The 13,154-nt window shown below is 46.5% G+C and overlaps 1 protein-coding gene across 1 annotated transcript in view; it reads right to left on the minus strand.

Annotated features, from left to right (window-relative positions):
* Positions 1-13,154, minus strand: part of LOC311107003 (mannosyl-oligosaccharide 1,2-alpha-mannosidase IA-like) — a 189,230-nt gene that overhangs the window by 6,639 nt on the left and 169,437 nt on the right. The window contains exons 8-11 of the mRNA XM_084149450.1: positions 8,832-8,947; positions 5,052-5,271; positions 4,481-4,653; positions 3,520-3,635 (exon numbers count right to left, since the gene is read on the minus strand). Of these exons, the coding sequence (XP_084005576.1) occupies positions 3,520-3,635; positions 4,481-4,653; positions 5,052-5,271; positions 8,832-8,947 (625 nt within the window). The remainder of the gene's footprint in view (positions 1-3,519; positions 3,636-4,480; positions 4,654-5,051; positions 5,272-8,831; positions 8,948-13,154) is intronic.

Consider the following 13,154-nt stretch of genomic DNA (forward strand, 5'->3'; position numbering starts at 1 on the left):
GAGTCACCATGACGTGGCTGTGAATACAGCCCCTAGCCCCCAGAGCAGAGCAGTGTGGGGACACAGACCAGGGACAAAGAGCCTTTTGACCTCTTTATAAAGGTCACACCAGAGTGCTTTGACAAGGCTCCCACAGGAGGGGAGCAAGACAACACCACTGATACGCCATAGTAACCATAGAGAGGGGGGTTAAATCTCTCCAAGACCAGGATTAGACTGGACAATAGACAGAGAGACCCATCTATATACGCCAGTAAGAGATACGTTACAATGAGCCTATCTCACTAGACCCACATTCTATGGTCCATCTAACCGCCCAGGCATTGTGCTGTTATCAATAGTGAAAGAGGAGGAGAGTGCGAGAGAAAGGGAGAGAGAGAGTTTCAGAGAGCGAGGGTATAAGGGCTCAGTAAAAGCAGTCTGCCTGCCTGCCTCCTCTTATCTGTCTCTGTGTGTGCTATCTCTGAGAAGACTGCTGAGGTCCCTGTAGTCCACAGCACACTGTGCTAGCAGCAGCCTGCCTGTCTGTCTGTCTGAGCCGGCCGTGACAAGACAATACACACAGGACGTCAGTTATTTCTCCTCAGAGGCCAGCAGGCACAGCACAGACAGAGGTGGAGTGAGTACTCAGTGGGGGAAAGACATCATTCTACTTCTGATCTGTTTTGAAGTGTTCAAACAAACTGAATGTCAGGAAGCTGTCAGAGAACACAAAACACAGAGACGTGTCTGTTTTTTAGGGTGTGATCAAATACTAGAGCAGGTTTATGATGTCATGGTGTCATGAAACAAAATGTAGGTGTTGACTCTCTTTACCAGGCAAACATTGCCTGAATACACACAATGTTCTATATGGCCTTGTAATCTCGGTTAACCCAGAACTAAAGTCTCATGTAATTGGTCAGCTTTTTGATTAAGTTCTGGGTCCATACGTGTTAAAGGGCAACTCCACCACTTTTTCAACCTAATTTTCATTATCTCTAGCACAATGCCAGTGTCAGCATATGTGAAAATGGCGCATTTCTATGTTTTGTAGAAACAAATATAAAGATAAAACAATAAAAGAAAGAAAGAAACACGCCGTTTTCACGTGACTCGTTTCAGGAAACTAGGCGTATGTCATGCGTCACTAGTTCACAGGAGAGCCATTTGAACGTAAACATTATTTTGTTTATCAAAATGCGTTTTTTGCCATTTCTGGAACATGTGAACTTTCATGTGCCTTAATAACAAACTTGTATGTCATCTGTAAATATGAATAAAATTGTTAAATTACGAGCCTAGTTGGTTTAGCCACGGACAAAGAGAGGAACCTTCCCGCTAGCCATGATTGGCTGAGATAATGGGTGGGCTGGACATGCAGAGAAATGAGTTTGGATTGGTCTGCCATGTAGCGCGTTTCTGTCTATACATGAGCTACTCAGTATGTGTAGGTCATCTTTTTTTAACGCAGCTTTTTTGAACAATCTCACGAAGAACTGCAAAAATGTTGCTAATGCTCTACACTTTCTGGAGGACTGAGTTTTGAAATCATGCCCGGTTGATGCAGAGTATGATCGCTAAGGAAATTGAGAAAATTCTGGCGTTTGATTACAAATATGAGGAGGGCGTCGAAAACAGAACACACAGAAGGCTGTTGTATAAAACACCTGTCTCTGGATTACATCTTCAAACTAAGGGCAACCATGGCATCCGTGACAGAGAGGGAAAAGTGTTCATCTATGTATACGGGTAAGAGTCTAGCTAACTACGTTTTCAGATATTATACGTTTCTAATTTTCTCAGAAAGTCATTATCATTGCAAGTTAAACAGTACTGTTAAATAGCTAGCTAACGTTAGCTGGCTGGCTCGCTAGCCAACATTACGTGTATGATCTGTGTAGTAATATTCGTATCTCAGAGCCATTTGCATTGCTAGTTATAGCCCAATGTTTGCTAACTAGCTAACATTGAACCTAGTTGGTTAGCTTTAGCTACAGATTTACACAGTTTACAACTTCTGTATCCTGTGCATGTGACAAATAAACTTAGATTTTATTTGATATAGTGTGTGTTTACCATGTGAAGAACAACATGACCTGCACCAAAGTCAAATTAGGATATAACGTTAGGCCAACAAGACAGTGTCCAAGTTCTAAAATTCTCAGGTAGAATGCCCTGCTTTCATTTCTTCACACTCACAACCGTAAGCTATATTCTGTAACTAGCTTGTCATTAACTTGTAAATAAGGATCTTGTTGTGAGTTTATTTTCCTGTAATAATTAATACAAATTAGCTAAAGTAAAGACGTTGTCAGCTATATGATACGGTCATTATTTGAACTGGTTAGCTAGCTAGCTAACAAGCTTTTAGTTGCCTGTTTTGCTAGATAGACATATACTAAATTAATTTTTAAACGGATGAGTTTATTGCTGTTAAAATAAACTAGTTATGCTATTTTGGACCACCAGCCTGCCGTTTTTGTGTTTATACTTTTTCATAACGACAAGTTTGATGTCGGACGACAATAGAATGTTAATGATGTCACTGCGACAACTGATAGACGTAGATAGACATAAACCAGCCTTTAGTCTTGAAATCTTTGGTTGTTTACACTACCATACTCACTTTGTTTAGCACATGGCCTCACATGTGAATCCTTAAAGAGATGGGTGGGGCTAAGGCTTAAGAGGTGTGAACGCCGCTGAATGGGTGTAGACAAAGAAGAGCTCTCCAGTAGGTGTACCAAAACATTAAAGGGCCATTTTTTCAAAAGTGGGGTTACAAGTTTATCAACTTTCAAAGCAGAATTACTTTCTTATTGTTCCTCAACTGTAGTGTATGATATACTATTTCTAGCTCTGAGTCTCTACTTTTATCCAATGTAAAAAATTTTTTTTTCAAATTTTGCTATATAAGACCGAATCCAGCTGGTCGGTCACATATGTAGACACTGGTTTGGTGCTGGAGATCATGAATATGACGTTGAAAAGTGGAAATATTGCCCATTAAGAGAAGAGATGAAGAGATGCTAAAACGAGGAGCGGAACCGGAACGAGGAGCTCTAACCTCTCTCTTAGCAAGTTACGGGCCGAATGTCCCCTCCCCTTCTGAAATTCGAAAGATGCGAACACCTGCGAAATCATGATTCGTCCAAATACCCAGTGAAGAAAAACCCAAACACCTGAACTACTGCTTCTCTTTATCCCATGCATCCCATTTCGTCCCAACAGATTCTACAGTACCAGTTATGTTTACGTAGATCTGTCCAGGAGAGAATAATGGCCTCATAGGGAGGACAATTACTTCTAAACTTACGTATCCATTATATTGTCAAACAAATCCAATACTATAGTTATTCAAGGAAAAGGTTCTGGGGGGAGGACGTATGATTACAAGGATGCCAAAAAACCTGATAGATTTTCTGACAAGATCGATTTTTATTCCTCTCTAATGGCAAGGCCAAACTGTCAATGCTATGTCTCCAGATGGCTCTAAGCAGAGTAAGATGACAATGTGTGTGTGTGTTAGGGTCTTACTTGAGTGTTTCTGCCAGGTAGAAGCTCTGCTGGACGTCGTCATGGTTGGGGCTGGAGGCGTAGACGTCCCTCACTCCACTGTAGCCCCCCTCCACACGACAGTGCTTCTCCAGAGCCTGAGAGAGATGGAAAGAGAGAGAGAGAGAGAAAGAGAGAGAGTGAGATAGAGAAAAAAAGAGAGAGAGAGTGAGAGAACAGAAAATAGAGAGCAAGAAGAGGGAGAGAAAAGGTGAGAGAGCGAGAACGTAGGTTGAAAAAGTTGACGGTTTCTTATGGCAGTGTGTTGTAGATGTATGCACGGTGCTAGCTTGTTGTTGAGCCAGCATATTTCCCTTCAGCGTGGCTGCTCTGCCTGTGGGTGGGGGGAAGAGGAGAGGAGAGGAGGCTGCATTAGGCACAATGACTAGGGGAGAAAATGGGCCTGAGGAGGATGGAGCTGGGGCTGCAGCGTTCACACATCCACTCTGGCTGAACAAGGGTTGAGGGCGGGAGGAGGGAGGAGGAGGTATCTGCAGGCAGGCAGAGAGGCAGGCAGGCTCCAGATCATATTTATGGCTAACACAAGGCCCAGCAGAGGTAATCTCATGTCATTAGTGGATACAACTGCATGGTTCTGGGATCTGAGCAATCAGCATTCAACATCGCCACTGTTCTGTTCTGATCTGTTGCAGCATGGCAATGATACATCAGAGACAGAGAGAGAGAGAGTGTGGTGAGGAAGGAAGTGTCTCAGAGGTTTTGGAGACTACTGTGCTCAAAACTAGCGGTGCATAGACCTGAATGAGTCTACAAATCACAGTGAACAGGGGTCTATTGGCATACAGAACCCTTTTCACTGTCAATGATCTAAGAGGAAGAGTCTCTTCTCAGTGGAGCCTATGAGGGGACATGGTGACACAAACATGACAGAAAGGACTGTGGTGGGATAATTCTGAAGGATGATGGGTACTATAGTTCTCACCTGCACAGCCTCCCAGCCCCACTCCCTGTACTTGGGATCGTGGGTGAACCTCCACATGTACATGTAGGTCTCGATGACCTCTGGCCTCAGGATGAAGTACTTCTCGTTCTGCCGTGTAGCGATGGCCTCCACGCCGCCGTCAAACCTGAACCCCTCCGGGCCCAGCTTCAGGGCTGGAAGAGTGGAACCAAGGAAGAAGACATCATAATGAAAAACCCCAAACCAGGTCTAGGAGAAGGTGATGAGCACAACAAAAATATCTACAAAATAACAAAATATTTTAACCTGGCTGACACTACGCTCTACCTACCCAGCAGCCCCCCTGGCCTCAGAGAGAAACCAGGCTCAACGCTCATTGATCTTTCATTTCACACTGGCTTGCTCTGAAGAGGAGTGTGTGGGGTGTGTGTGTGAGAAAGTGTGTGCTGTTGTTGAGTCCCACACCTCCTTTTGTCTGGGCTTCAGAACTAATACCACCTCACCTGGGAGGAAGAGTTTATTAGCCTACCCCTGCTGTAGAGGGAGACAGGGCCACTGATTTGCCCCAGATGAGGGGGTCAGTCAGACTCACTGGTGCGGGCGTAGGACTCATGGCAGGTGCGGGCGATCTCTGCGGCCTGCTCCATCTGGTGACCCGTCTTGTCCTCGGGAGCTCCATCGGCCCCCAGGGCAATCATGCCTCCGGCGAAGCACGTCAGGTGACCCATCTTGTGCTCCAGCAGGCCACCCTTCCACTCAGCGATGTACGTCAGTCCACCGCTGGACTTCCTCATCAGACTGGTCTCAATGGCCTGGAGGACAATGATAAGAACCGCAGACAGGTGAGCAAACTATCCACCTCCAGTCCCAGACAGGGGCCATTCCCCCTACAAATGGAGTGGACCCTTCCGGAACATGAATAAATACCACCCAAACAGCATTGTGAAGCTTGATAAAATGGCTGCTGTTTGAAAACCAGGGCTCCCAGCTGGTGGCCAGTGTTATGTATTTGCTGGGGTGGCATGGACACAGAACGCTGCTCCTATTTGTCCCTGGCTTTTACTGTAGACAGGAGGGCCCCTTTATCCTGAGACATTCTAGAATGGCGGGCGCGTTCCATCCACGGCGAGACATGACTACAGGAGGATCACAAATTATTCAGAACGGGCGGCCCGTCTCCCCCGCTAGCCACAAAGCAGGTGTCCAGTACAGTAACATCACATGAATGACAGACAACACGGTTATTACACGGGCCATTACCGATATAGAGAGAGTAATAATCCTACCTTTTAACATAGGGAATAAATAAGTGCAGCGAGTCGACGGCAGCTTCAAACGCTACACTATCCCAGGTGCATTCTCTGATGCGCCTCCTTGTTCATCGCTTCACTTGGCACATTTATTTCCATACTCATTGGGTTTGCTTTTCTCCAGCTGAGGGAAAACCCAAGAACATGTAATATTGCAAATCTCCCGAAAGTAAAGACGTTTTCAAAAGATTATTCAGATCTGTGCTTGTGTAGTGTGTGACCCATCATGTAAATGGGGCCGTCTATATGCGGCTGGGCATTGCACGCCGCGTTTCGCCACAGAAAACCAGCTGATTAATATTCTCCTAAACTGGTTATTTCATTTCCTTTGGTCTCTTTAAAGGCAGCCTATATCCTGTTTAGCAACAGCCCAGCCTGTTCCTGCTGAGAAGAAGAAAAACTCAGGCCATTTCCTTCAATCTCTGCCTCTGACTACTAGTGCTTCAAGAACAGATAAAGCATATACACTGCTCAAAAAAATAAAGGGAACACTTAAACAACACAATGTAACTCCAAGTCAATCATACTTCTGTGAAATCAAACTGTCCACTTAGGAAGCAACACTGATTGACAATAAATTTCACATGCTGTTGTGCAAATGGAATAGACAACAGGTGGAAATTATAGGCAATTAGCAAGACACCCCCAATAAAGGACTGGCAGGTGGTGACCACAGACCACTTCTCAGTTCCTATGCTTCCTGGCTGATGTTTTGGTCACTTTTGAATGCTGGCGGTGCTTTCACTCTAGTGGTAGCATGAGACGGAGTCTACAACCCACACAAGTGGCTCAGGTAGTGCAGCTCATCCAGGATGGCACATCAATGCGAGCTGTGGCAAGAAGGTTTGCTGTGTCTGTCAGCGTAGTGTCCAGAGCATGGAGGCGCTACCAGGAGACAGGCCAGTATATGAGGAGGCCGTAGGAGCGCAACAACCCAGCAGCAGGACTGCTACCTCCGCCTTTGTGCAAGGAGGAGCAGGAGGAGCACTGCCAGAGCCCTGCAAAATGACCTCCAGCAGGCCACAAATGTGCATGTGTCTGCTCAAACGGTCAGAAACAGACTCCATGAGGGTGGTATGAGGGCCCGACGTCCACAGGTGGGGGTTGTGCTTACAGCCCAACACCGTGCAGGACGTTTGGCATTTGCCAGAGAACACCAAGATTGGCAAATTCGCCACTGGCGCCCTGTGGTCTTCACAGATGAAAGCAGGTTCACACTGAGCACATGTGACAGACGTGACAGAGTCTGGAGACGCCGTGGAGAACGTTCTGCTGCCTGCAACATCCTCCAGCATGACCGGTTTGGCGGTGGGTCAGTCATGGTGTGGGGTGGCATTTCTTTGGGGGGCCGCACAGCCCTCCATGTGCTCGCCAGAGGTAGCCTGACTGCCATTAGGTACCGAGATGAGATCCTCAGACCCCTTGTGAGACCATATGCTGGTGCGGTTGGCCCTGGGTTCCTCCTAATGCAAGATAATGCTAGACCTCATGTGGCTGGAGTGTGTCAGCAGTTCCTGCAAGAGGAAGGCATTGATGCTATGGACTGGCCCGCCCGTTCCCCAGACCTGAATCCAATTGAGCACATCTGGGACATCATGTCTCGCTCCATCCACCAACGCTACGTTGCACCACAGACTGTCCAGGAGTTGGCGGATGCTTTAGTCCAGGTCTGGGAGGAGATCCCTCAGGAGACCATCCGCCACCTCATCAGGATCATGCCCAGGCGTTGTAGGGAGGTCATACAGGCATGTGGAGGCCACACACACTACTGAGCCTCATTTTGACTTGTTTTAAGGACATTACATCAAAGTTGGATCAGCCTGTAGTGTGGTTTTCCACTTTAATTTTGAGGGTGACTCCAAATCCAGACCTCCATGGGTTGATACATTTGATTTCCATTGATAATTTTTGTGTGATTTTGTTGTCAGCACATTCAACTATGTAAAGAAAAAAGTATTTCATAAGATTATTTCATTCATTCAGATCTAGGATGTGTTCCCTTTATTTTTTTGAGCAGTGTATATAAAACATATACATTTTACAGCTACATTCTGTGAGTCCCGGTGGCCATATGTTCTCCCTTACCTCCAGCCAGGAGGGGATATAAAGCCTGACAGACAGACCTGGACAGAGGCAGGCAGCAGCACATCTTGTTCAGCACAGGCTGCTTCTCTTCTCATCAGGGGGGATAGAGAGCATGTAGGCTGGGCCGGCACTGAGGCGAGGATGCCAAGGAACCATTAATAAGAGAACAGAGTCTGTTCCTAACCAGCTGCCTCTCAGCATACCTCTCAGGCTGTCTGACCCAAATGGAGGATGGCTTGACGTGGCAATGGGGACCCTCTCGCTGTGGGTGACCTGCTTGTGGTGTCTCGCCCAGGTGGACGGCAGACAGGCGGATAGGTAGGCAGGTGTGGTGGGGAAACGAGGCTGGCTGGGAGGGGAATGGAGGAGGGAGGGTAATATCCTGGAGCAGTCTGGGTCCTTGTGGACCTCCGTACGGAGAAGAACGTTATTATCTCCAACAAGACAGGAGGATTGGCTCTAATGAAACAGAGTATTTGGCTGGCAGCAGTCAGAGCCCATCTCACCAGACAGAGCTCTGAGTCTGGCTAACCCCCATTCACTGACAGCCTCCTCCATCCCCACCTCCTCCAGCTCCTGTGGAGTGCAGTTAGTACATCACACTCAGAGATAACCCCTGCCTGGCGTAGCATGTCTTGGTTTCACATAGCAACCCACACAACTGGTACTGATTTCTGACTGACTGTTCACAGTCATTTAAGAAATGTAACTGTTGTTTTCACGCTTTCAATGGAGGTCAAAACAGCCTCTGAAAAGGTTTAGTCAGCGCTTCAGAATGTGCTGGAACTGTAGCCATTAAATCTCAGTAGGAGAGGAGAAAGGATGAGGAGACGAGACGAGAGTAGAGAAGAGGAGCAGAGGGGAGTGGGAAGGAGAGGATGGGATGGGAGTGGGGGAGAGGAGAGGAAAGGAAAGGAGAGGATGGGAGAGAAGAGAAGAGAGGTGTGTAGGCTAGGTAAGGTCTCTTGAAGGTTTACCTGCAGAGCGTCGTAGTAGAGCTTCTTGCCCTCCTCGTCCGTCTTGTCTGACATCAGCCAGGCCTTGAGCAGGTACTCATAGAAGCTGTCTCCCAGGCCGCCCACTGACACGTGATCTACAGGACAGAGACAACACAACAGATTTGAGCATCATGCTGGAGCCAGGATAATTTACCTATCTCATCTTGCCAGCAGCAGCCCTCCCTCCTCCTTCCCTCCGTGGCCTGCCTCACCTCAGGATGATGTATGGCCCAATGATGATGGCCATAATCTCAGCACCCGAGGCTGTTTACACAGGAAGATGGCCCCTTAATACCTGCTCAGTTTCAGAACCTCAGTGACAAAGGGACGTGTCTGGCATAGGCCTGGCCGAGGGGACGGGGATGCCTTTTCAAACAGAGTCCAACCAAGCTACAGAAGTAATGGGATTAGTCTCCTTTGATAGCTGATGTATGGAAGATGTCTGCAAGGGGGAGATTGGCACTCTGATGAGTTTATCAGCTCCCCCCGGCATGTCCCCGGTCACTGTCTGCGTGTATGTGTGTGTACCGACTGAGCTGTGCAGGATGCAGCAGCGATACCATAGCGGGGTAAAAAGAGAGACGGTCCCTGTGACAGTCAGTGAGGTGTGGGGCTGTGCTCCGTGTTGTGCCGGGTGATGTGCTCTCCTGTCCACTTCACTCTCTGTGAGGAATGAGTCTCCAGGGTCTGGGAGAGAGCCCCAGTCAAGCCAAGCTGCTGTTCATCATATTGATTGTCATGCCCCCTCATACATATGTATATGTCATTAACAGCCACAGCCTTGTTTGGGAGATATAGATTAGACGTCAGCAGTAATAAAGGGGACAGGACAGAGCTCCAGGGGGAGGCTGTAGTGGATCGTGGCCTTGCCCTGATAAGGGCTGTATTTCCTTGCTGACTGGGGTCGCATTGGCATGTCTGACTCAATACCACAGGGTTAACAGCAGGTCAGAGATGGAACACAAGGTCAACGATCTGATCATGGATCTATCTGATTGACAACACACACTCACATCAAATATACAAGTTATCCAGGCTCTGGACCTGGATAACAGGGTGATTGTGTGTGTTTGTGTTTGTGTGTGTGTCTGATTGAGGTTGCTGGGAGAGACATGATGGTGGCTTTCTCTAGGTGACTTGGTGTTATCACACCGATCCAGGGACAAATTAACTGCCTGCGAACTGAGGACTCAGACATCCCACTGTCTTGCAGCCCTGCAGTCTGATTGGACTGGAGATCTGATAGGATGTCCTTAATCTAACATAGCAGGCGTAAAAGAAATGCAAGAGCGGAGTTCCCACACCAGGTTTTCGGCAGAAAAGGAATCTAGGTTGAAGATAGCTGTATCCCTGAAAACTGGATGCATCTGGTTGTTTGCAACTCCGCTAACTGACCGGTCGAAAGATTTACGCAATTATTACCTGGATGAAAATGGTGGAGGGTCATGTTTTTTTTAATTTCAGTCAGGGGGAGGGTTTAGTATTTAATCCAGGGGAGGGTCATGTAATTTGTAATGAATTAAAATGTCAGCATTTTGGAATTTACTTACTGAATTCGACTTTGGTCTCTCTCACACACACACACACACAGACACAGACACACACACACACACACACACACACACACACAAATAAAATAGCGCTTGTTGTGATGACATACTGTAGGGAGCTAGTGCGCATCAGAAATGATGCATTCAAAACAACTGGGAACTCTGAAATCTCAGACTTCTGACATCAGTGTGTAAGAACTTGGGTAAACAAACAAACTCCGACTGGGAAAATCGTTTTGAACGGTCATCCAACTCTCGCATCTTTCTAAAGCTCCGATTTGAAGATCACTGAAGTCATGATTTGACCTGGGGTTTTTTTTCTTCGAGTTCCCAGTTCTCTTGAAAGCACCAAAAAACAACAAGCATGGCGTCACACACATACTTAAGGACCACAGCTCGTGAAACGTTATTTTCAAAATAATTTAAGGGTTTCTTGCAGTCGCTGTCCACTGAATAGAGTCTAGAAAAGTTCCATGTAATTTTGGAGTCAAAAGGAGATGGTTCTTCAATGCGGAAAAAAATGAATGGATTCAATCGTGTGTTGGAGGAGCTGCTACCGAATGGGGAGGATAACAGTCCAAGTGGATGGCTGGTCTATCTTTATTCCTACAAGTTGTTCTCCTTTTTCGAGCAATATGTTTATCCTAGGCTGCCTGTCATTTCATATAAATCTGATTTGTATCAAAATATTTCACTGTGTAATGAATATTGGGTAGGTCTATAGGCTAGGCTATTCACTGAAGTATTACACCTAATAATTCCTCTTTAGCTCTTGTTGTACACTTACACTATATATGCACAAAAGTATGTGAACACCCCTTCAAATGAGCTGCCCCGGTCAACTGTAAGTGCTGTTATTGTGAAGTGAAAACGTCTAGGAGCAACAACGGCTCAGCCGCGAAGTGATAGGCCACACAAGCTCACAGAACGGGACCGCCGAGTGCTGAAGCGCGTAAAAATCGTCTGTCCTCGGTTGCAACACTCACTACCGAGTTCCAAACTGCCTCAGGAAGCAATGTCAGCACAAGAACTGTTCGTCTGGAGCATCATGAAATGGGTTCCATGGCTGAGCAGCCACACACAAGCCTAAGATCACCATGCGCAATGCCAAGCGTCAGCTGGAGTGATGTAAATCTCGCCGCCATTGGACACTGGAGCAGTGGAAGCACGTTCTCTGAAGTGATGAATCACTCTTCACCATCTGGCAGTCCGACAGACAAATCTGTGTTTGGCCGATGCCAGGAGAATGCTACCAGCCCCAATGCATAGTGCCAACTGTAAAGTTTGGTGGAGGAGGAATAATGGTCTGGGGCTGTTTTCATGGTTCGGGCTAGGCTCCTTAGTTCCAGTGAAGGGAAATATTAATGCTACAGCATACAATGACATTCTAGACGATTCTTTGCTTCCAACTTTGTGGCAACAGTTTGGGGAAGGCCCTTTCCTGTTTCAGCATGACAATGCCCCCGTGCACAAAGCAAGGTCCATACAGAAATGGTGTGTCGAGATCAGTGTGGAAGAACTTGACTGGCCTGTACAGAGCCCTGACCTCAACCCCATCGAACACCTTTGGGATGAATTGGAACGCCGACTGCGAGCCAGGCCTAACTGCCCAACATCAGTGCCTGACCTCACTAATGCTCGTGGCTGAATGGAAGCAAGTCCCCGCAGCAATGTTCCAACATCTAGTGGAAAGCCTTCCCAGAGGAGTGGAGGCTGTTATAGCAGCAAAGGGGAGACCAACTCCATATTAATGCACATGAGATGTTTAACCACTTCAGCAACAAAGCAAGCAATGACATGATTTAAAAGAAGCGCAGGCTAAACAGCGTTTATTTTTGAATATCTACATTTAATTTAAATATGAGTTTCTATATTATACTTTTCATTAGGCTACATGTAGCCTACATTGATGTGTTATTTGCAGTTGTCACTATGACAATGAACACACCCTGAAGCATTGAATGGTCTGTGTTACCACCTTATGAGTAGGCCTACAGCGTTCAGTAGGACGCTTTGATCAGTTGATTGATAGGGGTAGGATACTGTAGAACGATAAACTTTCCTCTAGTGTGGATGCTCGCCAATGTAGTTAGTTATAGTCCTTGGTGTGGGCAGCCCTTAACTCTTAAATTGGTAAATTCCTCCCTTTAGCGGATAACATGAATATGGTGTGAATACAGCAGTCGTTTTCAACCACTGATTTGATAGAAATCACAACTGCAACATTGATAACCTACTAAAAAAGGGATTTAATAGTCCCTGCTATTTGGTTTTAATGATCATTTTGGAGGTGTAGGAGGGTAACGTTTTTTTTCAAATGCTCAGTGAGGGCCAGGTAGAAATATATTTTCCTCAGGGGGAGGGCCATCCATTTTCATTTTAAAGAGGTCTGATTATCTCCAGGTATCCCTCAATATAAATAACGTTCACTCCCTAAGGGAATGACTGTCGGCCATGTCATTGGTGTGATAGGATGACCGTCATGTCTGTGGGCCATGTCATTGGTGTGATACGATGTCCGTCATGACTGTGGGCTACGTCATTGGTTTGATACGATGTCCGTCATGTCTGTGGGCCATGCCATTGGTGTGATAGTATGTCCGTCATGACTGTGGGCCATACATGTCATTGAAGGGATAAGATGTCCATTATGTCTGTAGACCATGTCATAGGCAGCTCCACACATACAAGAAGACGTGACTGTCAGATACGTGGCACTAAGGGACACGTACTGATGGTTTATATTGAAACA

The sequence above is a fragment of the Coregonus lavaretus genome (genome assembly GCF_964263955.1).
Source record: "Coregonus lavaretus genome assembly, chromosome: 31".
Lineage (NCBI taxonomy): Eukaryota > Metazoa > Chordata > Actinopteri > Salmoniformes > Salmonidae > Coregonus > Coregonus lavaretus.